This window comes from Triturus cristatus, chromosome 6 (assembly GCF_964204655.1).
Source record: "Triturus cristatus chromosome 6, aTriCri1.1, whole genome shotgun sequence".
NCBI classification, from domain to species: domain Eukaryota; kingdom Metazoa; phylum Chordata; class Amphibia; order Caudata; family Salamandridae; genus Triturus; species Triturus cristatus.
This window is the reverse complement of record NC_140589.1, coordinates 622,668,042-622,695,716: the sequence shown is the minus strand read 5'-3', so window position 1 is coordinate 622,695,716 and position 27,675 is coordinate 622,668,042. Positions and strand designations below refer to the sequence as shown.

Here is a 27,675-nt window from a genome sequence, read left to right as displayed (position 1 = left end):
TGAGCCCGCTTACGGTACGCTTACCGTACGCTTACGGTAAGCTTACGGTACGCGTACGGTGGCGTGCGCGAGCGCGATTCTGATTGGCTCTTAGATCTTAGTAAACATTCGAATCGGCCGAAACCAGGAAGCGGCGTCCGCCATTTTGTCTCTCGCACTGAGTGTTATTTATCAAACATGATGCCAAAAAACATGTTACGGGGCTGTTTTGACAACTCCCTCCCACATAGTCATGTTGAGGGAGTCCCCAAACATCCCCCAAGAGCAAAAACGGTTTTATTTTTTTTTCGGCAATTTCGCCGAGTACGCTTACCGTACGCTTACGGTAAGCGTACGGTAAAAAATAGAAATAAAAAAACCACTATCCACACTTACCCCACCCCCTGTGCTTTTGGTGGCCGTAGGCCACCAAATGTACAGGGCTTATTAAATCAGTAAAAAAACGGTATTTTGGCAACATGAAATTATAAAATCGAAATAAAAAAAACACTATCCACATTGACCCCACCCCCTGTGCTTTTGGTGGCCGAAGGCCACCAAATGTACAGGGCTTATTAAAGTTGATAAAAACCGTGCACGGAACGCACTGCGTTAAGTGGGCGCGCACGCCTCGAATGGCGTAAAGTAACTTAGCATTTAAAAAAACGTACAAATTCACTGAAAAAACCATAGGTTTCACACACGTTATAGTTAGGAATTAGCATTTAAAAAACCTTGCAAATTTACTGAAAAAACCATAGGTTTCACACATGTTATAGTTAGCGGACATTTTACTGATAAAAAACCAATGAAATTGCCCCGTTATAGTTAGTGCTGGCAACTATAACTCACGCGACCGCAATCTTCTGCTGATGACATATGTGTCTTTATAAAAAAAAATATTTGTAATATATGTATAGCTAAAAATGTATGGAAGAAGACATGGGCAAATAAGTGTCTAAATACAGTATTAGCATCAGCAGAGGATTACGGTCGCGTGAGTTATAGTTGCCAGCACTAACTATAACGGGGCAATTTCATTGGTTTTTTATCAGTAAAATTTCCGCTAACTATAACATGTGTGAAACCTATGGTTTTTTCAGTGAATATATATATATATATATATATAATGAGTTGCAGAAGCAAGGCTCAGGCATAGGGAAAAAGCAGGCAAGGGGAGAGAAATTCAGGGGAGGGAGGAAAGGAATAGGGCAGGTAGAAAGAGTGAGGGAGGGAGGGAAGAGGTAGGGGAGGGGGTGATGAGTGATGGGATCAGGGAGGGGGTGATGAGTGATGGGATCAGGGACAGGGGAGTCAAAGAAGAAAGACACAAAATGGGGGGGGGAGCATAAGAGTCCAAGTCAGAAAGTCACGGGAGCAAGTTCCAAAAAACAACAAGAGCCCATTCGTGCCTTCGGTTCGAAACCAGCCGGCGCGCTCTTTCCAGCAACACCTCCAAATCATCATCCATCTCTAAGTCCCCTCCAGCTTCCTGTTCTCTTCAGGTGGAGCGGGACTCTTTTTCGCTCCCTCTCTGCTAGCCTGGTGAAATAGTTGGGCCGTCGGCGTTCCCGCGGCTCCCTGCCTGGCATTACTTCCCGCTTTGCTGGTCCTGAGCGCTGCGAGTGCACTCCGGTGCTGCTGTGCATTTGCAGGTGCACCCTCCTTATTACGGTACACGCACCGCAATATGCACTCTGGAGCTGCTGACATGGTACTCCACCAGCCCTCGCCGAAAGATGGCGTGTCTGTTGCGTGTCTGGGTGCTGCGGGGGGCCCCGTCCTACTAGCTTATAGCTGTGACGCCCCATATGTTGGCTTTAAGAAGACAATTAAAACATGCAGAGTTCCTTAGGATCGACGTGTCAAACGTTTTTAATTTGTAATGTCTGTCGAGTGATTCAAATATGTACAGACCACCTAAAATAGCCAGCAGTGGGCCCAAAAGAAGGATTAGCATCCCAAACATCAGTGAGAGGGATAGCGCTGAGAACCAAGGAGGCAAAGGAATTCACTTAACCATACATCCTTGCCCTGCACACAAGATAAGAGACCTTTGTCTCGAGGAGAGCTGGGAGGGCATCTTGGGTTTACCTCGAAGACCGACTTTGCTTCTAAGAGCCAGAATCCATGAATGCATTTCCTGAAGTTGTAGCACATTTAAATTATAGTGATTATATAAGTAATAAAATGGTATGATCCCTAAGTCAAATTTTCTGAATGTATTTAGAATATAATGCTTTAGTTCCTTAGAAAAGCTTCGCTTAATTCAGTCACATAAATTATAAAGCGCAGCACCATCCAAATACACTTATCAAGATAAAAATAGCCGCAGATTTGAATCCTGATTTCGTCTATCTTTCAGTTTAACACCGCTTTCAGATGTCATGCAATGTGCAATTTCACCACTCCCCTTGTTTAGTCACTGGACTCCTAACAGGCGCACACACACAGTTATGTCCTTCCATAGCACCCCCCCCTCCCTTGCCCTCTACATTCAAGGGAGACAGAGAGCCATTACCCCGACATATTAGACACCCTAATACGTTCACGCTAGCACGACAGTTGTACCCCTGAGGCAGACCAGTTTGTTTTAGTTTAAGTTGTACAAGTTACACATGTTGGCCTCTACAACTTCCCTAGACAGCATTATAGTAATGAAGCGTATACACCAGTGGCGGCTGGCAACATCAATTATTGGTGCTGCACTCAACATAAATGCTACGGGCTACCGGGCACTCCAACCCAATGTTCCTCTTCCAGCAGCGATCCTCGGGGTGACGAGGAGCAGGAAGGGAAGGACTCTGCTTGGAGCAGGCTAACCCAGCGCTCATTTTGAGGCTGGGGGCTTGTGCCTGCAATCCCTCTGCTGTTTTAAAGTGCTGGGATTGCTGGCTTTGAAGTGTCCATGTCAGATTCATGCGTACTGAGCACCTACAACGTCATCCTGCAATCTGCCGGAATCTGCCCCTCCCCCACCTTGCACTTGGTACAGCCGGCGGCACACAGAATAATAAAATGGCAATGACCATTTTATTATTCTGTGTTTATTGCCGCACTTGCAGCAAGTGGGGCAACGTTCTCCGGCCCAATAAGAGAAACTGCCCCTCACACACTCTACTCGCCTAGGGGACGTGATACAACATAATGAGGATCCAGTTTGTTTGCGAGAGTAGTGGGCTTAAGCCAACGTACACTAGTGGGGGACTGTGGTATCCAAGTATCTGCTGACCTTCACCTACAGCACAAGAATCGTGATACGCTGAGATGGAACTCTCTGTCGCCCACTCCCGCTTTATTGTTAACACTAACGCTGTACTTCCCCCGATTTGCTCATTGCTGCAACGATTACACATGTACTCTTTCACCGAGTGAACTTGCAATACGAAATACCCAGTGACTGTGTTCTGCGACTAAATGCTCTCATGACATGTTTTTGTATATCGTAAAAGCCAATCAAAAACCTTTTTTTTTAAAGTGTAATTTCACCAGCAACATCTCTTCATACATGGAAACCCCCCACAGCTATTTGTTTTTCCATGCTTTGGCCAAAGGCTTTTTAGGTCTGGTATTAGCCAAGACTTTTTATTTTAGTAAAATTATAAATATATGATACCTATAGGGGCTTTCCGACAGCTCTCTGAATCTACTGATTTGTCCGTCCACCACAGCATTCAGTAAGCCCACTTCAGCCATTTGCTCACCTCTCTGTGAGTGATGGCATTTTGCTCTTCCATAACGTGCACTTACAGACAAAACGTAGCCACCTTGTGCAGTGTTATAAAAACGTTCACAAACAATGGCTATGCCAAATGTTGGCCTTCGGTGCCTGTTATTTTTACAGCGTAGCTGCCTCCTCAGAACATACTCCCATATAAAGCAGACTAACACCACACGATTCATGTGGTTCTGCTACTCTATTCACTCTGCCCCCTTGAAGTCATGTCATTTGGGTACATTTAGAAATGGCGTACATATTACCTTGGACCACAATATTCATAGCTTTGGTAAGAACCTCCTGAACAAACATTACATTCCCTGGTGCATGATTTAGGGATGGCCCTCAAAATGGCATCCCTCTGCCCCAAACGTATGCTCTGTGGGCTGGACTGCATTAGAAGCGTATGGGCCACCCTGTCAAGACAGATGCACCCCCTGGAGCTCTCGAGTGTCCACCTGACAACCTATAGCAGACTTACAGACATTTCTCAAAACATTAAAAACACACCTCTTCTGAGCTGTTTATGGCTCCATTGTATCTTTATCTCCTGTGGCCAAATCCTGGCCTGGTGGCTTAGATATAGGGTCTGATTACGACTTTAGCAGTCCTACAGCAGACAGTGCTATGCGATGTCCGCTGTAGGACCACCAAAGCCGTGGTGTGACCACCCTCCAGATTAGGAGTTAAATCCTCGTCTGGTAGGCGGCCTGGGGCAGTCTAACGGCGGCGGTCTGCTAGTGTTAGACTTGGCATCTTTTGACGTGTTTCCCCAGACTTTTTTGCTTTCTGACCTCCCGGTTTTGACTCTGTTTTTGCTGGCGTAACGTTTCTGCGCACTTTTCACACTGCTGATCAGTGGTAAAGTGCAGGTGCTCTGTGTACATTTTGCTATGGATTGGTGTTTCCATGATTGGATATTTGATTTACTTGTTAGTCCCTAGTAAAGTGCACTGAGTGTGCCAGGGCCTGTGAATCAAATGCTACTCGTGGGCCTGCAGCACTGATTATGCCACCCACATGAGTAGCCCTGAAAAGGTAACTCGGACCTGCCATTGAAGAGTCTGTGAGCAGTTTGTAACTGCCATGTCGACTTGGCCAGTGCACACACTTGCCAGTCCCCAACCTTCCCTTTTCTTACATGTCAGGTACCCCTAAGGTAGGCCCAAGGTATCCCTGTGGGCAGGGTGCAGTGTATGTGAAAGGTAGGACATGCCCTGGTGTGTGTGGCATGTCCTAATAGTGAATTACAGCCAATTTCGTTTTCCACTATTGCAAGGCTACCAGTTCCCCATAGGACAGAATGGGAGGTTTGTTTATAACATCTTATAAACATAACTGGCCCAGGGAATTCAGTAAGAATATAAAATTTAGTATGCCTGAACTCAGAATCTAAAGATGCATCTTTTAGTGAAGGTGATTTTTACATTCTGCGTTTGAAGGTACCACTTTTAGAAAGCAGGTATTTTCTTGCTCAGTCATCCCGTGTGCCTCTGCTGGAATGTGGATTGCCTGTCTGGGTTTTGGATGACAGAAGACTGGGGGGCCGGAGGGGCTCCAGATAGTCTAGGTAGGTCAGGAGAGGGCTGAATAGACCTGGGCTACGATGGGGGAAGGAGGAGGAGATTTCCTTGCACCTCAAACGGCCTGGTCGGCCTCTGACAAATCCCGTCTCCACCTCCTGCCAGGAATTCACACCAGAGAAGGCCAACTGGTTCTGGCAGGGCCCAGACACCCTCTGCTTGAAAGATCAAAGGATTTTTGGACATAAATACTGGGTCCCAGACTGCTAAACTTGAGAACTCAACTGGATCAAGAGGACTGCCAAGAAGAAGAGCCGGAGAAGCTGCAAAAAGGAAGGACTGCTTTTCTGGGTGCTTTGCTGGGCTGACCTGCAGTGGCTGCTTCTGTCTTGGGCAGTGAAAGGCCTGGACTAGACTTTCTGCAACCTAATTTGTGAGTCTCTCCAAGGGCTTGAGGTAGAGCTTGCCCCCTGTTCACGAAGTCTCAGAAACAGCAAAGACTTCAAATTCTTCGGCCCGCAGCACTGGGGACTGTGTGTTTTGTGCTGCAACCTGAAGAACACCAACTCGACGACGTCTACGATGCCACTGCCTACTCCGTGTCCTGAAGGCACCGCAGGGGGCACCGCTGCAGCGCCACACCGCAACCCTGGTCTCACTGACGAAGCCTGTTGATGCCGCCACCGAGCCGCTGCTTGAACCGCGACCTGTGGGCACTGCACTCCGCACCACCTCGCTTCACACCAAAGATTTGGCACCGCAGAGGGCACCTCCGCAACACCGCACCACGACCCTGGTCTCACCGACGATGCCAGATGACGCCGCCACGGAGCCACGCTCGCACCGCGACCTGTGGGCACCGCACTCCGCACCGCCTTGCTTCACGAGGACGCCCTGGCCGGCCTGACACCACCTCTTCCCGCCGAAATCGACGCCGCTGCTTGCTCCGTGGTTCGAGGGCCCCGCTTGTGAGTCACACGATGCACCGCCCTCATCCTGCACCGCAGCCTCGGCCTACCGACGCCGGCGCCATCGACTCCAGTACGTCAGCCGACGACAGCGTTCCAGCTACGACGCCGCTGCTTGCACCGTGACCTGCTAGCACCATGACGAGCACCGCCTTAATCTCGCACCGCGACCCTGGTCTCACCGACGATGTCATCTGACGCCGCCACGGAGCCACTGCTCGCACCGTGACCTGGCAGCACCGCACGCCGCACCGCTGCACCCGACACCTGCCGACGCCAGCGCTCCTGATTCCACCAGAGAGGAGCTCGACCCACAACGCGAGTGACTTCAAGGGCCTCGACGCCCTGCATTTCTAACAGGTACTGCTTTGCAGGTCTTCCCGACACCGTAGCTGGCCCGCAACCAGCCAGAACTGTTGGATTTTGTTGTTCACAACGCCGTGGTAGCCCGGACGGAGCAATCCCCACAAGTAACTCTTTTTAATCAGCGTATTTTTGGAACTGTGAACTTTTAAGTATAGAAGTATGGATTTTTATCGTTTTTGGTCTTGTCTTCACTATATAAAAATATTGGATATTTTTCTAAACTGCTGTGGTGTCCTTTTGTAGTGCGTACACTGTATTACTGTTGGTTATGTGCAAATGCTTTACACACTGCCTCTAAGATAAGCCTGGCTGCTCGTGCCAAGCTACCAAGGGGGTGAGCAGGGGTTATTTTAGAAGTGTAACTCCCTTATCCTGACAAGAGTGGTGGTTTTTGCCTGGCTTTGGCCCACGCCCTAGCCTACCAAAAATCCCATTTCTAACAGCTAGGCTCATAGAAGAGCCTATCATGCAGACGACCGCATTCAGAGCACGACTGTACCTTCGTGTACAGTGTGTCATACATGCCACACCACGCAGGGAAGGGAGGTTGCAAATCAAGGGGGGCACTACATGTGCCCCGCGCATGCACCCCCAGGCCCAAATCTGGCAGGGTGCCCTGTTAGAGCCCCCTTTGTTGCCATTCCGCCACCCTCTTTTGTGGCGGGTTCACCGCCTTAAAAAGGGCGGTAGAATAGCAACTTGGAATATGCTCGGCAATGCCGGCTGTGGCTCCGCCAGCATATTTCTACCAGTGAAAGACTGCCGGCCCAGCGGATCCTTGATTCCAGTGTGGCCAGCGGATTTATGCCAGTCCCTCCGTGTGGCGAGCGTTGGATGCCACCACGGGTACGGCGGTCCTATGGACTGCCATACTCAGAATAAGGGCCATAGCCTTTCTCCCCAATTAATTGGGAACAAAGCCCAGATGATGATAGCCCTTTAGACTACGTGTCAGATAACATTGTTTGCCTTTTGTCTATTCTTCATGCCCTTACATAAGTGCCCCCAAAACATTCTGAAATAACTAGAAATTGACAACACATTACAAATACCATAGAATAACAAACAACATTGTGTAAGAGTACTCAAAGAGAAATCCAACGGACAATGTAGGGTCCATTTAGGGCCAGAGATTTAATGCCAAACATGCACTCTAATATGTCATGCTCACCATGAAAATTATGCACAATAATACTTCTTAGCATGCTCACTTAATAAATAAAATGTCACATCAACTAAATTGTAGCTTAGCTACTAACGGACAAGCCTGCTCCTGGGTTCCGGAGGATTTCTTACTTACAGCCCTCTTTAAAGGTCCTACACCCAGAAACCAATATATGGAGGAGTGTACTGGTAACATCAACACTCATAAAATCAGTATCCCAATTTCAAAGAATTTTGAATACTTATCATAGCAGGTTGTGGCAGTTGTGATAAGTGGACTTACAGCTCCCGCCACTTTTCCTACCACATGACATGAAACAGAAAACATACATGCAAATCAAATGTCAGCATCAATGTGGTCATATGAAGCAAAAGGTATTGCGACGACATAAAGATCCATGTAAGAGCAACAAGTGTCCCAAGTGCCCAGACAGCTAAGACTACCAAACAAATCCACATCTTTCGGGATACCATGGCCTAGATTTACATAAATGCAGCGCAGCAGCCAAAAGTGCTGTGCTGCGTTGCATGAAAGGGAGGGAGAAGGAGAGCGCCATAGCTACAGAGAAATGGCGCCCTCCTCCCCTCTCCCTAGTGCTGATTTCAGCTACTGTGCACCAGGCACACACCTGAGCGCCATAGTGCTAGGGTACATGCCTGAGTCTACCATAGGAGTACCCTTCCTGTACAAAATACTACACATAGAAACACTTTACAACTTTTCCTACTGTTCATATGTGCTACCCCTATGTTTCAGACTTGGGCTTGTATTAACAACCAAATCCATTCTGGGAGTTGTAGTCCTGATTCGCCCCAATTGAGCTAAAGTTATATTTACTGTGATTTGTAGCAGGAAAACTGGAATGGAATATAGTGAGTCCAACTTACAACTCTACTGTGTGAAATAGACAAACGTATATGTACTTGGCAATCCAACCTCATGAAACAAACTTTTCTTAGCGCAGGTAAGGATTTAAGTAATAACATTACCTGGTAAGGCAAATCAGCCATTCTTAAATATGTTTCAATTTTCAGGCAGAATGGCGATAAACTTGGAACACCCGTATTTGGCCTTGAAAACTGGTGGAGTATAATTGCGTCCTTCGAATCCAGAGCTTGTTCTTTCCTGAAAAAAATAATAAAGCATCAGTGTCACCTTAAAGGTTTTTGTGTCCCGGGCAAGACATATTTGCGGGCCCCTATAAGGAACACATTTGAATTTTATTACCCATTTCATAACAATTCAAATCTGCATGCTGCCAAGCAATATTGAATCATATGTTGAACATTAACAGTATTCATTAAAAACAGTTTAGACCTATTTTGATAGTGAATCCAAAAATCCTTAAGAGGATGCTGGTTAGAGAGTAATGGTCGTGGGTAGAGATAGGCAGAGAGGGAGAGAGGTTCAGGTAGAGATAGAGAATAGACAGAGATCAGATAGATATAAAGTTCACTTTCCCAGGGGGTCTTTGGAAGGTGGGGGCCACGGCCAATTGCCCACTTTGCCCAGGCCTTAAAATGTCTCTGTAGAATGTGTTGTAGTAAAACCATAGCAAGGTTTTTTTGTGTGAAACAATTGTGCAGTGGCAACAGTATCCTGAAAGGAATGTGTTTAGTCATAAACAGTGTCTGGGCTCAGCAGTTATGACTGACAAACCAAACCTCAAAAAACGCCGAAGGTTATGGATGGGAAAGTTCCCAAGGCGCTGAGTGCAGGCGCGTTTATTGGGGCTTCCAGTTGCAATCGTAGCATATAAAAACACGGCTGTGACATTATTTTGTTCGGAATTGAAAAATGCGCAGTTAATGCACATCCGGGTTTCTTGCAGGTGAATGACTCATCCGGGTCTGTCAACTGCAAACCTCTTATTCCTAAAATGGAACAAACCATTAGAACAGGACACAGCTCTGTCATGGCTTTGTGTAGATTTAAGTGCTGCTCTCATTCTTCCATTGTCTCCTCTTTTAGAGCGTGATGAAATGAGAGTTACTCCTTTCCAGCAGCCTACAGATAAAGTAACAAGAAGGGTGAGCACAGGAAAGACACTGTCACCCAACAGGGGATCCTCGGGGGTTACATCCCCCCTTGTCTTCATCAGTGTCTCTCTATAGCATGGTTATGCTGCAAGTAAGTGACTATTCTCAATCCAAGGATAGACTTGCTGTGGCGCGAACCCTGCCCCTGCTGCTCGCTCTCTGCGTCTCTCAAAGCTCGTCTTTCAATTTTGGGACCAGGAAGAAGAGAAGTGAAAAGACTCAAGTCCCTCTCCTCTTTCCAGGACTTTGCTGCTATTATGATCTTGTCCTGGGCCGGCTTTAGCACTGGTGGTGCCCTGTGCGACAATGTTTGTTGGCGCCCCCCCACCTTTACCACAGATTCCCTCACTACCACCATTTGACAGTGCCCCTCAAGGCTCCATAACCACTGTCCCTTAGATTCATTTCGTTTTATAGCGCCACTCATACCAGTTTAAGATGTCAAAAAACTTTACATCACACATGCATTGCACAGAGACAATCAATCATCGCTGTCAAAATTAGTATATAGGAAATGTTACATAAGGCAGAGGCCTACAAGGGGTACGATACACATGTCATCCATACTGGTAGGCAGTATAGTTTAAGAGTCCTTGGACTGGAAAAGCACAAATTCAGAATTTTAAATTTAACACCATTGTTAGGGGTTTTCTTTAATAAAAAGAATTGATTTCTACCTAAATGAACCCCTTTTGCAATATTAGGACAACGAAAGTCAGGGCAAAAAATATATTGTTTTAATATTTTCATTGCCGTTTGCATGCAGCGTGTGATGGCAGTTCATAGCTCACTGCTCTATATTAAGATTTTAACTTATAAACTGCAAGTAAGAAAAGGATCTCAGACAAAACCGGTAACTCATTGACCTATTTATATTACATGCACTTTGAGATGTTAATGGGATACACTCTGTTAACCCTCTGCCCTATGATCAGTCAAAACTTTCAGTAGACAAAGCTCCGGACTCTCTCCAGGAAGAGCATTCATCACTGGAGTTGCGGGGACAAAGTACGCAGCATCCGGTGCTTTTAAAGCGATGAACATGGTGCCCCCACCCCAAGTCAGCGCCCGGTGCGGTGGCACCGATCGCACCGCCCTAGAGCCGGCCTGATCTTGTCCTATAAGAAGCAGTCATTCCAGGGGCCTTCCTGGCCCTGTAAAAGAGAGTCTGGACAGAGGAAACGTCATTGTGACTACTTAGCCATTAACATGTCAAACGTCATGTCTTCAGGGAATTTCTGAGCCTGCGGTGGTCATGACATTGACAGTGAGCCACGGGGAATGTGTTCCAACACTCAACATATTGTATATGGATGGCTTGGCCACCCATGATGGTTTTATTGTATTTTGAGATGACAAGATATATGAAAATGGCTGCTCACAAGGAACACTATGGCAAGTGTCTGACAAATTCTGTGACCAGAAATGCAGGTTTATTCTCAGAGGCCAATTAGAGGTCACATGGGTCTCTACTGCTACCTATGCATTGCATTATTATACCCCTGGCACTGTCCTGGCTAGACCTGGTCTCAATGGACATAAAGGCAGCATTAGGAACATAATGTAACAAGTATTGGCAAACCCAACATGTTAGCCTTTTGCCTGTCAATGCAGACTTATTGGCTTTGCCAATATTTTTTTAATGCTGCTGTTCAGCATCAACAAAAATGCTTTCTACAGATGCTGTGCAGTATCAGGGGAAAACGTGTGCAGATGTGTATCTGCACAAAGCGAAGTGCAGCTGCAGGCCCCTCCAAAATGTCTTGCAAAAAGCATTTTTTTCTTTTGTTAAAGAATGTGAAGGTCAGTGCCAGCTCTCCTTGCTGCCAGCCTCCCTCTGCACGACCACTGGACTGCTCCCACCAGCCAATAGACTCTGACTCAGCTCCTTGCTCCCCTGCACTCCAGATTCCAGTGCCCCAGGCGCCACCTTTCCTGTCTCGCCATTGCTCCCCTGTGCCGTTTTTCCCTTCTCCCCAACACCCCTGTTGACCGATTAATGGAAGCTGCAGTACGGTCACGTTGAAGGCGTGCCAAAGGCAAGTCTGTCTGCACCCATCCATGCCTGGACAGCGCCTAGCGCCAGGAACCCTGGCCCCCACCGACTTCCTCAAGTACTCCACCACAGATCTTCATGCCCTGGACCCCGGATGCAACAACAACTGCTGCCTCACATCTTCCACCTCCACTGCTGGACCATTCACCTGCCTCTGCTGCTGTTTCACCTTCATCCTAGGACTGACCGCCCTTGCAGAAACCCGCGTCACGCCAGCCGCTACCACCCTGGAACCACTCAGATGCTTCCTGACTAGATTACTCTGCAAACACGCACCAAAATCTGGAGCACCATCTCCACCCTCGACCAAAGTGACCAGTGCTGTCTTAACGCATGGGCATGCTGGGCAGTTGACCAGGGGCCCACAAGTATAGGGGCCCCGTGCAGACCAGACTAAACACTCATTTTCCGTTAAACATTTTTATTCCTGTGAGTGGTTGTGTAGGCAGGGCCCAGTGCACTGCTTTGCCTGGGGGTCTATAATGCTGTTATGATGGCCCTGGAAGTGACCATCACAGAGACCTGGCTCACACCGGCATCGGCCCCTGACATCGCCACCACAACGCCCATCTGCTGCGCCGTACGCAAGGAATCAATTATCTACACCACCACCGAAGACGAAACAACGCGGATGATGGAACAAATGAACTTCCAACTCAACACCGATGATAAAACAACCATCAAAGGCACCTTCGCACACAGACCCCAACGGCCATGAACCAGCCTCATCGATGCCATTACAGAATTTATCACCCTGCTCACCATGGAATCTGAACACTACATCTTCCTGGGAGATTTCAACTTCCACCTGGACGACCACACAGACACCTACTCCACTGACCTCCTGGAACAAGTGAACAACATCAGCCTCACACACCTGATCTCAGACCCCAAGCATAGAGGAGGACACATGCTGGATCCTATCTTCATCTTCAACAACAAAGTCAAATATAGCCACACCACGGAAATCACCTGGTTCGAACATTTCATCATCCACTTCACCATCACTGGACCACATTGCACCACCCCCAACTGCCACAGTGCTCCCTTCCGCAGCTGGACCAAAGTCACACAGCACCAATCGACTGACGCCCTCAGCAAAACCCTGCCTGATGTCTCCACCAACCTGAATCGTACAGTAGAGAACTTTAGACCCTGGACCACCAGCGCCACCGATCGAGTCGCTCCCCCATACCAGCCAAACAACACAGATCCATCAAACAAGCCAGTTGGTACAACGCAGAACTCAGCACAATGAAACCCAAATGCAAACAACTAGGAAGGAAGTGTCGCACCAGCAGAAACTACACCAATCAAGTCATCTTAAAGTCTGCCCTTAACAACTACCAGCACCAACTCAAAGTTGCAAAAAAGGAGGCCTTGACATGCCGCATCGAGACCAGCACCAACCAGACCAAGGAACTCTTGACCATCACTCGAGAGTTCACCTGCCCATCAGCTACCGAAAACTCAATCCCCTCCTCACAGGAACTCTGTGACACACTAGCACACTTCCACAACAAAAAAGCCACCATAAACAGAAACTTCGATCCCCAACTTACTGACCTCATCATGCTCCCCACTCAGACGAAGACCGCCACCGACCACCTGCTCACCACCTGAGAACAGCTCAGCACACCAAACACCACCGCATTAATGAACTCCATCCACTTGGGAGCACCGACCCATGCCGCCATCTGCTTTCAACCTCGAAACAATGAGATCAGTCACCAGCTAAGCCACCATCCTCACTGAGTCCATCGCCACAGACACCTTTTCAAGTGCCTGGAAACACACAGAGGTCAGACTCCTCCTCAAAAAACCCTCCTCAGACCCCAGTGATCTCTAGAACTACTGCCCCATCACGCTACTCCCATTCCCCACTAAAGTCCTCGAAAAGGCCATCAACCTCCAACTCACTGATCACCTGGGAAGAAACGACCTGCTAGACCCCTCCCAATCAGGATTCAGAGCTAACCACAACACCGAGATGGCCCTGATCACCGTGACCAACGACATCTGTGCCCTACTCGACAAAGGAGAATCAGCTCCCTAATCCTTCTCGACCTCTACGCTGCTTTCAACACCGTCTCCCACCACACACTCACCAGATGATCGCACCAGATCGGATTCGAAGGCAATGCTCTCAGATAGATGGTATCATTCCTCACGGGCGCATCCAGAGAATCTGCCTCCCTCCCTTCACTTCACATCCCAAGCGCACCAACTGCGACGTCCATCAAGGCTCATCCCTCAGTCCAACCCTCTTCAACATCTACATGTCGCCACAAGCAGATATCGTCGAAACCCACGACATCAACATCATCTCCTACGCCGACAACACTCAGCTTATCCTATCGCTCTCAGCTGACCCCACCACTATGAAGGTCAACTTCCACAACTGCATGGAGAACATATCAGCCTAGATGAAAGACAACTGTCTAAAGCTCAACACTGACAAAACCGAAGTGATGAACTTTAGAAGCCACACCTCCCTCTGGAAGGACACCTGGTCGCCATCGGACCTTGGACCCACTACCATACCAAAAGACCATGCCTGTAACCTTGCATCATCCTGGACAGACAACTCTCCAAGAAACGAGAGGTCAATGCCGTCTCCTTAGCCTGCTTCCACACTCTCCGCATGCTCTGCAGAATCTTCAAATGGCTACCCATCAGAACCAGAAACAGTAACGCAGGCCCTCATTACCAGCCGCCTGAACTACGGCAATGCACTATATGCAGGCACCACCAGCGAACTCATGAGAGGACTCCAGACGATACAGAAGGCAGCAGCCAGGCTGATTCTCAACCAACCCAAAAGTACCCACATCACCCAGCACCTGAAAGACCTCCACTGGCTCCCCATCCAGAAAAGATGCCAATTCAAACTACACACTCACACCTACAAAGCACTCCACAACCAATGATCTGCATACATGAACCACCACCTGAACTTCCACCAACCATCTAAAAACCTCAGGTGCGCCCACCTTGCCCTCATACAGACACCACACATTTGCAGATGCCGCACCAGAGGACGCTCCTTCTCTCACCACGCCATCAAGTCCTGGAACACCCTCCCCCTCAACCTCTTAACATCACCCTCGCTGACAGACTTCAGGAAGGGTCAAAAAACCTGCAACCCAAAGCCTGGATACCCTCATGTGTACGGGTAATAAGATGTGCTATATATTGATTGATTGATTGATTGATTGAAGACTGCGAAAAGAAGGACGGGGAAGCAACGGAGAAGAGGTAATAGCAAAATCAACATGGGGCAAAGGTGCTAAACAATTTTAAACATTTTGAAAAAGCATTTTTTCTTTAAAGAATGTGAATACTTCAACATGAGAGAGAGTGGGGTAGCAATGAAGTAGTGAAGGCATAGGAGAAAAAATTGTAAAGCAAAATATAGCTGTGGAGAGAGGTATGGGGAAGCAGTAGACAAGCTACGGAGTGGAAGGACGGAGCAACATGGAGCACATCAGGGGGATTTGTTCAGGGGTACGCAGCAAATAAGTGAAGGAGCAAGAAAACACATGCACTCCCACAGACTTCTGGAAAAAAAAAAAGTAGTTCCCTGAATATGAACAGAGAAAGGATACTAGTCATTCAGTTAAAAGGATGGCAAAGAAACTATTCTCAAAGGGCGGGACAAACACAAGAAGATGAAGGAAAGCAATCGAACAAGAAGTAAGAAAATGGGACTTACATGAAAAACAATAGCTACTAATGGGCTGGCACAAAGTCAACTATAATTACTACGGGGCATATCAGCAAGCAGGCGATAAAAAATTATTGCCACTTTTGCGTCCATTTTCGGACGAAAAGCGGCGATAATTTTATCGCCTTATCAGCAAGGTCACGCTATCGCGTGAAACCTTGCCTTATCGCCATTTCGCTTAACGCCCATTTTGCATCTCTAATGAGATGCAAAGTGGGTGTTCCTCCCCAAGATAACGGGAGAAATGTAGCTAAGCGACATTTCTACTATTATCAAGTCTCACGCACAGCAGCATAGCGACAAGAAAAGTAGCGATACCCTCTGTTATCGCTACTTTCCTTACGCCTGCTTTGAAACTGACTTAGCCATGATATCCTATGGAAGGTGGATATCATGGCTAAGTATGTGAGGCCCTAACAGCAAGCTATCGCCAAAAGTTGTGTGATTATCGCTGGATTTCCCGCGATAATCGCACATTTGGCAGCTTGCGCTCTGAATTTTATCGCTTTGGAGATAAGCGTTGCTAATAGCACGCTATCTCCGCGATAAAATTCAGAGTTGGCCGGCGATAATTATCCTCACGCTAAGAGCGCTGAGCGATATTTATCGCCGACCCTTGCTGATATGCCCCTACGTTAGCCACAATGGGGCAACAAAAGAAAAAAGTTACAAGCGGTCTGTAGGGGAGACCTAAAATAGACTCTGAGAGCTACGTAAACTTTCTTGAATATACCACTTTTCCCCTTCCCTAACCCTTTAGCCTCTTCAGCAACAAATAAGAGGTTGTTGAGGGGCTTGGGGTGGAAGATGGATCCAGTCCTTTGATGTTATAAGGCACAAAGAATGTGCAATGCCAATTCCGCTTCCTCTGGCATTTTGATGAATCAACATCCGCGGATCCTTTTCCATCCGTTCACACATTTTTCATATAGCATGAGGAAACGGTCCTCTGCATTCCAGACTACTCATAGGCCTTTTGAAGCCACTTTGGATATACAAAAAGCTAAATTCTTCCAAGAGTTGCGTTTAGGATCAGAAGTAATCAGACCTGAGTACAAGTCGTGGCACCACAGGAGTGACTTGAATGTAGGAGATGTATTGTATTAAGGAAAAGATTACAATAAAAACAAAATATCACAATCGACGCAAATATCAGGTGATGGTTAAAAAATTCTAGACGTATATAAATTAAGATCAATTATAAAAGTTGTTGCTAGCTCAAGAGACTAACGCTTTGTAAACTTCACCTAAAAATGTCATTATCCTTGTAATTGCACTATTTGTACTTACACTAAAACAATATCTAACAGCCTCAACATTGGATCTTATGTTTGCTTTGTTAGAATCAGTCGTAAGAACATTTTTCTTAAATACAAAGGTTTGAGGCAGCTACATATAATATGCAATAGGCTTCCAATGTATGTCATCAGGGCGACAGACAGTTTCTCCTTTAAGCGTAGGATTCCATCTCCCATCAAATTCATGGATCGGGATGTAAAACAGTCTAAATCTTAGGAATTTCATTTTAACATAGCCAGGCAGGTTTGACCCTAGATATTCTTGTCTCTGTGACGCGAAGGTATGAGATACTAAGTATTTGTGTTTATTTTGTTGTGACTTGGCCAAGTCGTTATCCCGCTGTCTGACAGTAAAAATTCTATTTGATTTTTTTTATTGAATAGAAGCATAGGCCAATTCATTACATCATGAACGATAAAAATCCAATGATTATATGTTTCATTATATTAAATAAACTTTGTGATAAAACACAGGGATCGGTTATAGCTTTGATACTGTATTCCCAGGTCTTCCTTGAACAGAAATAAAAAGCGATGTGTCAGTTAAAAAGCGATGTGCCAGTAATAACTTTAAGATTATGGGGCGACTTTTCACCCCTTCCCAAAGGCACTGCTTTTGTGAATACTTCTCGTTTCCAACCACATTTCTACCATTTTCTCTGTATAAACATCCATTTTCTCAATCTCTTCTTTATAATCCACTTGGTTCCACACGCTTAAAGTGATGCCAATTTTCAAAAGTTTCTCATGTTTTTGATGTGCCCATCCAGACCTCTCTTCAAAAACACGTACTGACGCATATATTTATCCAGAAGCAGTGTTTATTAAAAACCCAATGCATTTCGGGCTACTGGGGCCCTTCGTCAGGGGTCACTGCTAATAAAACAGTCCGTCCTCATCTTTCTTGAAAAGGAAGTGTTTGAAGAGAGGTCTGGATGGGCACATCAAAAACATGAGAAACTTTTGAAAATTGGCATCACTTTAAGCGTGTGGAACCAAGTGGATTATAAAGAAGAGATTGAGAAAATGGATGTTTATACAGAGAAAATGGTAGAAATGTGGTTGGAAACGAGAAGTATTCACAAAAGCAGTGCCTTTGGGAAGGGGTGAAAAGTCGCCCCATAATCATGACGTCTATTTTTAAGTGTCACCTGGGCAAGGCACTTTTCCAAGGAGCACGCAATATCAACAAATATGGATGAATTTGGATTTTTGAACATATAGAAATGGTGTGCATTCCCTACCTTTATAAAGTAATAACTTTAAGACACAGCCTCTAATATTAAAAAAGACATATTATTCAAAAATAGTAGCATCAGTTGGCATTGCCCGTCCGTAACCTAGATAAAATTAGATTTAAATTCCTGGGAGTAGACTTTTTTGGGCCGATGGGTTTAACTTTGCCAACGACTCTAGGTCGGCTAAATTGTGTATTTTTAGAGCCGCATCTTACCATATAACATTCAGTTCACATCCATATATGATGCTCTTTTTAATTCCTGATGGATTAAGGATTTTAAGGTTAACGGATCGGCCCTTGCACAGTCACAAAAGAAATTCAAGCTGCTTCTGTAGTGTATTGACATCAAATATTTTAAATTCAGTTCGAGCCTGATGACACATTGTGGAGTGGCTGTGCAGAAGATTACTACACACTGCATAAAAGTTCCATCCAGACTGGCTTTAGCCATGAAATTTAACACAGGAGTGTAGAAAGTACATTCTATGGTCGAATCAAGCTTCAAAGTACACTGACTGGAGAAGAAAATATAGTGTGCCATCCAGAACAGGTCTGAGGCTGAGCAGCTAGATGCTGTTCGTTTCAGGATTTTGATCATGGGAAGTTGAGATGAGAGCATGGTGCTCATGTAAATGTACCATTTTCATGTAATGTTTGATAACATGAGTCAAAGTATTTCTAATCACAGGCGAACAAGGGAGCAACGGTACAGGCATATACCCTGGAGGCGGTACAGGCATATAGCCTGGAGGGGGAAGGGGAAATAGAACTTGAGTCTCACAGTTCCAAACCAATAAAATGACCACCAGACCGCGAACAATCTTGTCAATAGACCATCTGTCCTCCAATACAACATTTGTTAGTATTTGCCAACCAGCTCCTAAACTAGTTCCCTATCTGTCTGAAAATTAGCTTTAAGGCGCCTCAATATCTGCATGGGAGCTTTACTACCCTGGTTCTGTTCAAATATGGAATATAAATCCAAGCATATAAAGTGCGACTGTTTTCAATACTGTATTCACGAAGGAAAATGTATTTGTTTAGTGCTTAATTTTTGCCAGTGTTTGCTGGTACTCGGCACTGGCACTTATTTCCAATCATTGGCAAGTATTTATCCGCAAAATGCTGACGTTGTGTGTCTAGGGTTTTTTTTTTAGCAGAATTCAGTAGCAGAAGCAGAAGATTTAACAATTTAATATACTTGTAAATGTATAAAACTTTCAGGCAGTTACTGCTGTCCCTGGCATTTAAGCCGCAGTGGTAGGAGCTGCGGGCAGTGCCAGAGGCAGTGGACTATTGAGAAATAATTTGGCCCATGGCTCTCAACTATCTACATATTAAATAGGTAAGTAGTTGGGGCACCTTTTGCTAAAATCGGTGTCCTACCTACAATCTGCAGGCTCAGGACTTTGGGGGTTCACTCAGCATTTCACCATTTCAGCGTTAAATAAAGATAGACCATTTAGTTGTGATTATAGGAACAATTTTTATTTGCATAGCTTCAAACCCTTAGGTCTGTAGCAGTCTATAGCAGATATGCAGCAAGAGTGATATAAAAATTACAATTGTTATTATGAAGGTTTTGAGTCTCGCATTCATGAAGATTACATTTTAAACCATGACCCTGTGAGTGGGGGCGTAGCTTGGTCAGTAAGATTAGGGGGGTGTGAGCTTCAGGTTTTTCAACAACCATGCTGGCATATCATGTTAAAATACATTATAAGGAAAGCAGTGCCGAATGGCAGTTTAAGTGGAAAAGGAGGAGAGTGCAGATGGTAAGGGGTACTTAAAACACAATATTTTTTTAAATAACCGACATTTTTAAGATATTTAAAATATAGACGAGAGACAGTGTGTGTGCTTGTGTTTTTGTCTGTGTGTGTATGTAAGAATCCCGGTTGAAATCCCACAGACTCCTTATCACACACGATTGAAAACTCCTGTACCCAACTATTTACTAGAGAATATATTTATTAAGGGGGTTTTATAACCCCAAACTTCCCCCACCCTTACCCCTGCCTGTGATGTTCTTTACAGTCTCAGTAATGATGGAATTGCTCCGTCCAAAGGTGGTTTGTCAGAAGGTGGTCTAGGTTAACTAGAAATAGAGTTGTCTCGAGCGGCAGCCCCTCTGCTGTGGCAGAGGAGTGCCGCCCCACTGCTCTTAGAGTAGTGGAAAATGGGAAAATAAAATGATAATAGCACTATGTTATTATCATTTTATTTTTCCGTTGTGAGGCAGGTTTACGGGGCAGGCGGGCTGGGCTGTTCTTACAGCCAGCAGGGGAGCAGTGGTTAGGGCACTTAAGTGCGCATGACGGTATGGTCGGCCATTTGGACTCGACCAAACCGTCATGGGCACTTTGCATGTTCCCCACCAGCTGAATTGTGCAGCCTGGGTTGAGAACGTGCACAGGCTCAAAGTCCTCGTCTGAGCTCTGAACCATGGCGTTCAGACTAATCACGACGCTGCTATCATGGTGACAGCAGCGTCGTGATTGGCTTAGGGGAACATGTGTGTGCTTACGGCATCCGGCAGGAACAGAAGAGGATGGAGGCGTGGCGGCAGTCGGCAACAAGGTAGGTCATTTTTAATGTATTTTTCTAGCCTCAGCCTCACCCATACTACTCAGTGGCAGCCACCACTGGTTGCTTTTAGACTGAACTAAACACAAACAATGTATCAAATTAAAATAAAACAGGAACGTGAAAGGAAGGAGCTACGTTTAGGGAGAGGAAGTGTTTTACTTTTTTCATTTTTTTTGTTATTACAAGAAACCCACTTTTTGTTGAGAGTGGGACTTAGGCGATTAATTCTAGCAGAGGCGGCTCGTCCACTAAGGCAGAGGAGCGTCGCTCCACTGCTCTGAGAGCAGAAAAAAAGAAAAAGAAAATGATAATTACTTTGTTAATATAATTTTTTTTTATTTGCTACGGAGCTGAGCTAATTTGGTGCAGGGCTGGGGTCGGAGCCTGGGAGGAGTGGTGAGTGCACACTCTCAAACTGCACATAACTGCTTGGCCGGCCTTCTTAGCCTGAACAGAACGTCATGCGCACTTAGCATGTGCTCCACAAGGCTGCATTACACAGCCTGGCGGGGAGCATGGCCAGGTCTCCAGTCTCCCTCTGAGTGCCAAACCACGGCACTCAGACCAATTGTGATTGTCTTTGGGGAGCCCGGGAGCTTTCTGTTCCGGATTTGCCAGGAAAAGAAGAAACAACAGAGAGACGGCGGCCGAAAGTGGTTTTTTTTAGTTGCCTTCTGTTTTCAAATCCACCCACCACCTCTGTTCCCTGCTAGCCGCCACTGAATTCTAGGGCTCTGGGTATAGCCATACCCACACTGAACTTCCCACCTTGCGAGGATCTGTGCACTGACACTGCCAGTGTTGTCACCAGGCGCTGGCCTCTGGTTTAGCTGCCTGTCAGTCACTGCTTTAATCTGACACACACCGCCCCCCCCTGGGCCTGGACAGAAACCAGTCATGGTAACCAGGTCCTCACAATGTTCCCACTTCTCCAGGGAAATGAATCCACTGGTAGTTACTTGCCACTGCGAGGCGACTGAGAGAAACCACCTGGTCGCTTTACATGGAAGTCAAAGGGAGTGTGCTTAGACACTTTCTCCCGTTGCCATCACTTCGCTAATTGGTTCCTGGATGAACAGCGCCGATCCAATCCACTTCCCTGTAAAATATTAGGCATCTCCCAATTCAAGATCAAACAAAAACAGGAAGGAGTGCGTCTGTTTCAGTGTCACCTCAATGATGCAAACGCGACCTGACAGCACTTCACTGCTGCACTTCCCTAGGGGGGCTGGCGATGTGTTTTCCCAGAGTAAGTAAATGGAGTCAGAAATGTACAAGCAATTGATGTATTGTTCGGGAAATCAGGATCCAAGATTGTTTTTCTGATTTCCTAATCAATGGTGGGTGGAGCCGAGAGGTTCCTGTATGGTACCCTTTGGTTACACAACAGAATGTTGTCTCACGTCCATACATGCTCTGGTGACTTCCTGAAATAGTAAATAACCACCATCAGCCCAGTGTAAGACTGGGCCCTGCCTGCACCTGGTAGGCTGCTTGATGGTGCACAACTAACGGGGTGGTGTGTAGAGGGGTCTACTCTCTCCTCACAATGATTTAAAACTATCTCGCACTGAGGTCTTTTCATGCCATTAACAGGTATATAAACAAGACTTTTTTTCTTAAAGCACTGGACGACACCATCCTATTTAGAGGGACGGGGTCATGACCTTGGATCCATATTATATTCCTACCGATGTGACATCAAATACTGGGACCTTTTGCCTTGTCTGTGCAACTTTACGCCCTCTAATGTCCGCCATCTACACATATGGTTCTGAAACATAGCTCGAATAGCTGCCAACCGGATATCCCCACCGGTATTTTGGGGGGGGGGGGGGGGTTGGTATCTTATATTTCGCTCATGCCCACGTCCACTGCTGTCTCTCGGACCTTTCCACACACCCTGGTTATAGGCCCTGCATGGACAAGGCTCTCAGCCCTTATGGTCTGATTTGAACGTTTAAAAAAGCCTTCATGCCAATATCCGAAATATTTTTGCAAACGCCCTTTCTATTGTCCACCCTCTTCCCAATCTCCCACTATTACAAGTCAAAATGATAAGCAATAATTGTAAAAGCTTCCTTCCATTGCCCACCCTCTTCTCTCTCTTCATGGTCAAATAACAAGCGCTCATTTTAAAATCCGTCTTTCTTTTGGCCAACCTCTCCTTATATTTCCCCATATGGCCAAATACCATTCACGCGTAAAACAGTTACCACCGGTATACATTATTTATGTAAACTGTAGATCGGCCCAGCATTAGTTCCCTTGTAGTCGAGGTAAATAACGCTCATGGCGCGTACATTGTTTACATCAGGACCTCACTGCCTGGCGACACCCTCTGAGCAGGCTCCATACAGAAAACCACAACACAGGTGCCCCAGAGATTTGTCCAAGGTCTCGCATCACTTCCGTTCATGAAAACAACCTTGTGCAAAACGGCTCAGTGCGGTGCCTGCCTGCAATTGGATCCACACAGTTATTATGCCGTGGTATCGTGTGTCGTCTCTGTGTGGGGGAAGAGGAAGCACTCAATGAGTGAGGAGACCCCCACACAGTGGTGAAAACACAGCCCGGGCGGTCAGAGCTGAAGGACGGCCTGCTCCTCGCCCTCACACCGCAGCCCGTCTTTTCTCCCACCCTACTGCATCCTTCTTCTCGGCAGCCTACCAACAGGGGAGCCGGGCAGCAGTTGTAAACACTTACAGTGTAAATGCGTCCTAATGGTGGGTGCCCACGTCTGACTGTGATTTATGTCGGAAAAGGCAAGTGAGCGCGCGCTGCAGCTCTTCTGTGGCTCGGTGTATCTGAGTTTCAGGAAATCAATGGGTGAAGGTCGAATGCGGATGTCATACTTCACACAGAAGAAACGGAGAGTGGGAGTGAGTAGGAGTCTGTGTGTGTGTGTTGGCCCTGTGCCCCTGAACTCCCTTTGTGCTAAAAGACTCTCTGTGTCAATTATATCTCGTATATCTGGTGTGTGTGCCTCTGCACCCCTAAATCTCTTGAGTTTAAAGGAAGTTGTGCCTTTGTTGGGGGACACAGGCCCAGGGCTGCCCATATGTGTTAGCCCTTAAACTATGGGCGTGTACACCCTAGAAACCTGAATACACTCTGAACTCTGGTCCCAGCCTGCCCCAGGGCTGTATAATCCACACCCTACAACCAGTGGATCCGCGGATCTCAGTGCCTGTTGGGTCTCCCACACTGTTGTATATAAGTATGAACGTGTCTAACCCTGTGTGTACCCAAAACTCTTGAATACCTCTGGACCTGTTTGCCCCTAAATCCCAGGATGTACACCCCAGTTTTCTGCCAGTTTAGAGTATGTCACCCAGACCACTTTTAATACCATATGTATGCAACACCCCTCCATTGCATAAATACCATACTTATGCAACACCCCTCCATAGCTTTAATACCATACTTATGCATACCCTGGGTTCCCAGAGCCGTACACCACCTGTTTTTCAGACCTCTGGAGGCCATGTGCCATCTCACCACTTTAGTCCCCTGGCTCCCCAGAATCATGCATTCCCTGTTTCCAGACTCTTGTCTCCTCCTGCCGTCCTCTGCCCCCTCCCCGAGCCTTGCAGCTCATGGGTGCCCGTGGTCCTGTACACCCTGGACCCGAGCTGCCTCAGACCCGTCTGAGTACCGCATCCTCTGCCTGTACCCGGAGTCCCCACCCCGCCGGCTCTCACCTGATGGCCAGCAGCTCGTGCAGGAGGTAGGCGGCCGCCGCCAGCAGCGCTCCCCCGGTCAGGTAGAGGGTTTTCTTCCACCAGGAGTCGGAGCCCAGCCCTGACATGGTGCTGCAGGGATCCTGCGCTGGGAAGGCGACGATGTCCCCATAGAAGAAGGAGGCGGAGAACTGCTCCTCTGCGCTCAGCGACAGCGGGCTCTGGTTCCGACTCAGATCCAGCAGGCACGAGCGGGGCGAGGAGGAGAAGCCCACCCCCCAGTGCATAATGCCGCTGCCACCCGCCGGGCCCGCGGCCCGCCAGCGGAGAGAGGCATGGACCGGCTCGGATGGAAGGAAGAGGAGGAGGACCGCGGCCGAGGAGAGCTGATGATGGAGCAGGCAGGCGGAGGGCAGACGCGCCTCCTCCTCCTCTCCCGGAGCACGGACCAGCAGCAGCACTGAGCAGATACCGCTGCCCGCCCCGGCCGGCGCCACCCCCCTTTGTGTCAGTGTCAGTGCGGGGAGGAGAAGTCCGGTGATGTCATCACCGTGCCGTAATAGACACGCTTCAGCGGGTACGACACGACTGATGCATGTATATACCCGGAAACAGCCCAAGAGGCGAGCAAATGGGATTTCCCTTATGGACCATCCGGGCGATAAGTGTTTAATTCAATCGCCATTAATGTATTTATCTACTCGATAATACTATATAAATAAACCCCCAATAAACATATTTAAATTGTCACATGTTGCACATTCGGCACAGTCAATTTTGGGGCAGAACTGAACCGAAAACCGGTGAAATAAAGCGATCCACTTAGAATTCCTGCGAGTGAACTGAGAGAGAGCGGATTACAGTTAGGTGTAGTGTTTCTTCTACCTTTGGCAATTCAGTTATTAGTCCACGCGTTCTACAATACATTCTTGACTCTCACTCAGGTGAGAGTTAATTGGTCCAGGCCACTCATTCCACTATGCAAGACAGACAGTATTCCTCTTGCTTGAACCACACACTTTGCATATTTCTGTGGTGACCTGAGTGAGTTCATTTTTGAGAACCTCTCAAAATAATTGCAGATCCAGGTATTATTTGAGGTGGGTTACATTTCCGAGATGCTCCATCACAACTTTCCACCTTCAGAGGTCATCTGTATATGAACACCAAAAGCTGCCAGGCACTATGCTGTATTATTGTTTAGGCAAATATAACTTAGCATAGGGAAATCTTAATATGAAAAGAGCAACTATAGTTTGGTATACTTTTTTTATTTTTTAGACAATGCAATCTTGTTACTTAAATTGAAAATGGGCCCCCCACGAAGCGATTGTGCATCACAAGACAGTGCTGGCAGGATGTTATTTTATAAATAAAACAAAATATGAGACACATGTTCCTTAGATGTTCCTCTCGCTTAGTTTGAACTTGTTGGATGCATAATATTTTCAAGAACCAAAAAGATGTTGTTGTTCTTTGTCAGTGGTGACAGAGTAATTGCTTCCACGAGATTTGTTTTGGCAATATTCCTTCACCAGTAATGCATTGGATCACAGATGCAGCTGACACCGAACCAAATTGGATCCTTTTAAATCTAAATGCTCACACAAATGTTGCACTAGTTTTATTTCATGGTATGCAATTTTAAATCCGTGTATCTTCCCAGTGTGGGGGAAGAGGAAGCTCTCAATGAGTGAGGAGACCCACGCACAGTGGTGAAAACACAGCCCGGGCGGTCAGAGCGATGGGGTTGCTGAAAGGACGGCCTGCTCCTATAAAAGCTTATCAAATTAATGTTTGATCACTCCACCAAACTCCCCAAACACTGAGCACTGGACTATCTTACACGGAAATATCTGGGATCTTATCTTCCTAACTGAAACATGGCTGAATAAAAGCTCTGGTCCGGACCTCGAATAAGCCATTGCTAATGGACACTTGATCTCTCACTTGGACAGAATTGTTGTAGTGGGAGGGGGAATTGCAATTATTTACCAATCCAATTTATTTTGCTCTAGTCGGCAGGTAGACTGATAGAATAAAGCTGAGACTCTTGCTTTCACCCTGAAGATTTCAAACAATTTCTCCCTCTCCAAAGTTCTTGAGTATTGCCCCCCCTCCAAGGCAGACTCACAGTTCAGTGCGATTCCAGCCAACGTTATTACACCACTATTCTTACAATACTCTAATTTTATTGTCTTAAGACGACTGTAACATACACCTTGATAACCCATAATGTAAAACTGATGAACAGCTGATAGAGGCAATGTCCATATTTAAATTAGCTCAAAAGGTCGCTGGCCCAACATATTCAGGTGGCCATACATTAGATGTAATCTTCTCCATCCCGCCTTCACTCATTGTCGATGAAATATCTCCTGTAGCATGGTCTGATTATCCTTTTATCCCCTATCACTTTAATCTGCCTGGCCTACAGACTGTTAAAACAAATGAAGCACCGCTGCATCGCTCCTAGCATGTAGACCCGGACACAGTATTGAACACAACATGTTCCTCAGTCAAGGTTGACCCCACCAGGGATATAGACACAGCCATTGTGACTTTTGAGCCTGATCTAAAATTACTTTTTGACACAATTGCAGCTGTAAAAACAAATAATAGGGAAAGAGTTTTGCCCTTTGCTTTATGGTTCACTGCGGAACTAAAGGAGGAAAAGCACAAGTGCAAAAACCTTGAGAGGAAGTGGCAACGCAATTATTTGGAAGATGATAAACGGAGCTATAAATATGCTTTGAAACAGTTTAGGAGAAACAATAGCAAAGCCAAATTTAGCATGATCACCACACAAATTAAGGAAGCAAGGAATGTGCCTAAGACCAATTAAAAATAATCGTAGACTACTTCCTGAATCCGAAATCATGTAAACAATCCGTGCATACCTCTAAAAAATTTGTCGATAGTCTGTCCTGCTTTTTACACAATAAAGTGCTCAAAATGTATTCACGATTCAAAGATAGTATGAATAATGATCATTCCAGGTCTCTACCATAAACCTCAAGTCATCCAACCACAGCTATTCACCTTTGGCAGCACGTCTTTAGGAGTTTTCAGGAAGGATTATTTAACAAACTTAATCGGGCTCCCCACTAGACGTCTGTCCTCCACACATAATGAAGGTGAGCAATGAATGGCCTTAATCCCTAGATTAATGACTTGTTCAATAGTTCCTTAGAATCCCAAACGATTCCCATAATATGGAAAAAGGCAATGGTGCTTCCTCAGCTGAAACAAGCATGGGCATAGCCAATAGGTCTCGCATTTGGGACCTTATAAGTGTTTAGTTATCTAGCACAATATCCTTGG

At 46.4% G+C, this 27,675-nt stretch overlaps 1 protein-coding gene across 1 annotated transcript in view; it reads right to left on the bottom strand.

Annotated features, from left to right (window-relative positions):
- FAXC (failed axon connections homolog, metaxin like GST domain containing) overlaps nucleotides 1-24,840 on the bottom strand; it is a 199,223-nt gene extending 174,383 nt beyond the window's left edge. Inside the window, exons 1-2 of the mRNA XM_085611121.1 lie at nucleotides 24,373-24,840; nucleotides 8,709-8,844 (exon numbers count right to left, since the gene is read on the bottom strand). Coding sequence (XP_085467247.1) covers nucleotides 8,709-8,844; nucleotides 24,373-24,638 — 402 coding nt within the window. The 5' untranslated portion in view covers nucleotides 24,639-24,840. The remainder of the gene's footprint in view (nucleotides 1-8,708; nucleotides 8,845-24,372) is intronic.
- Nucleotides 24,841-27,675: the final 2,835 nt, after the last annotated feature.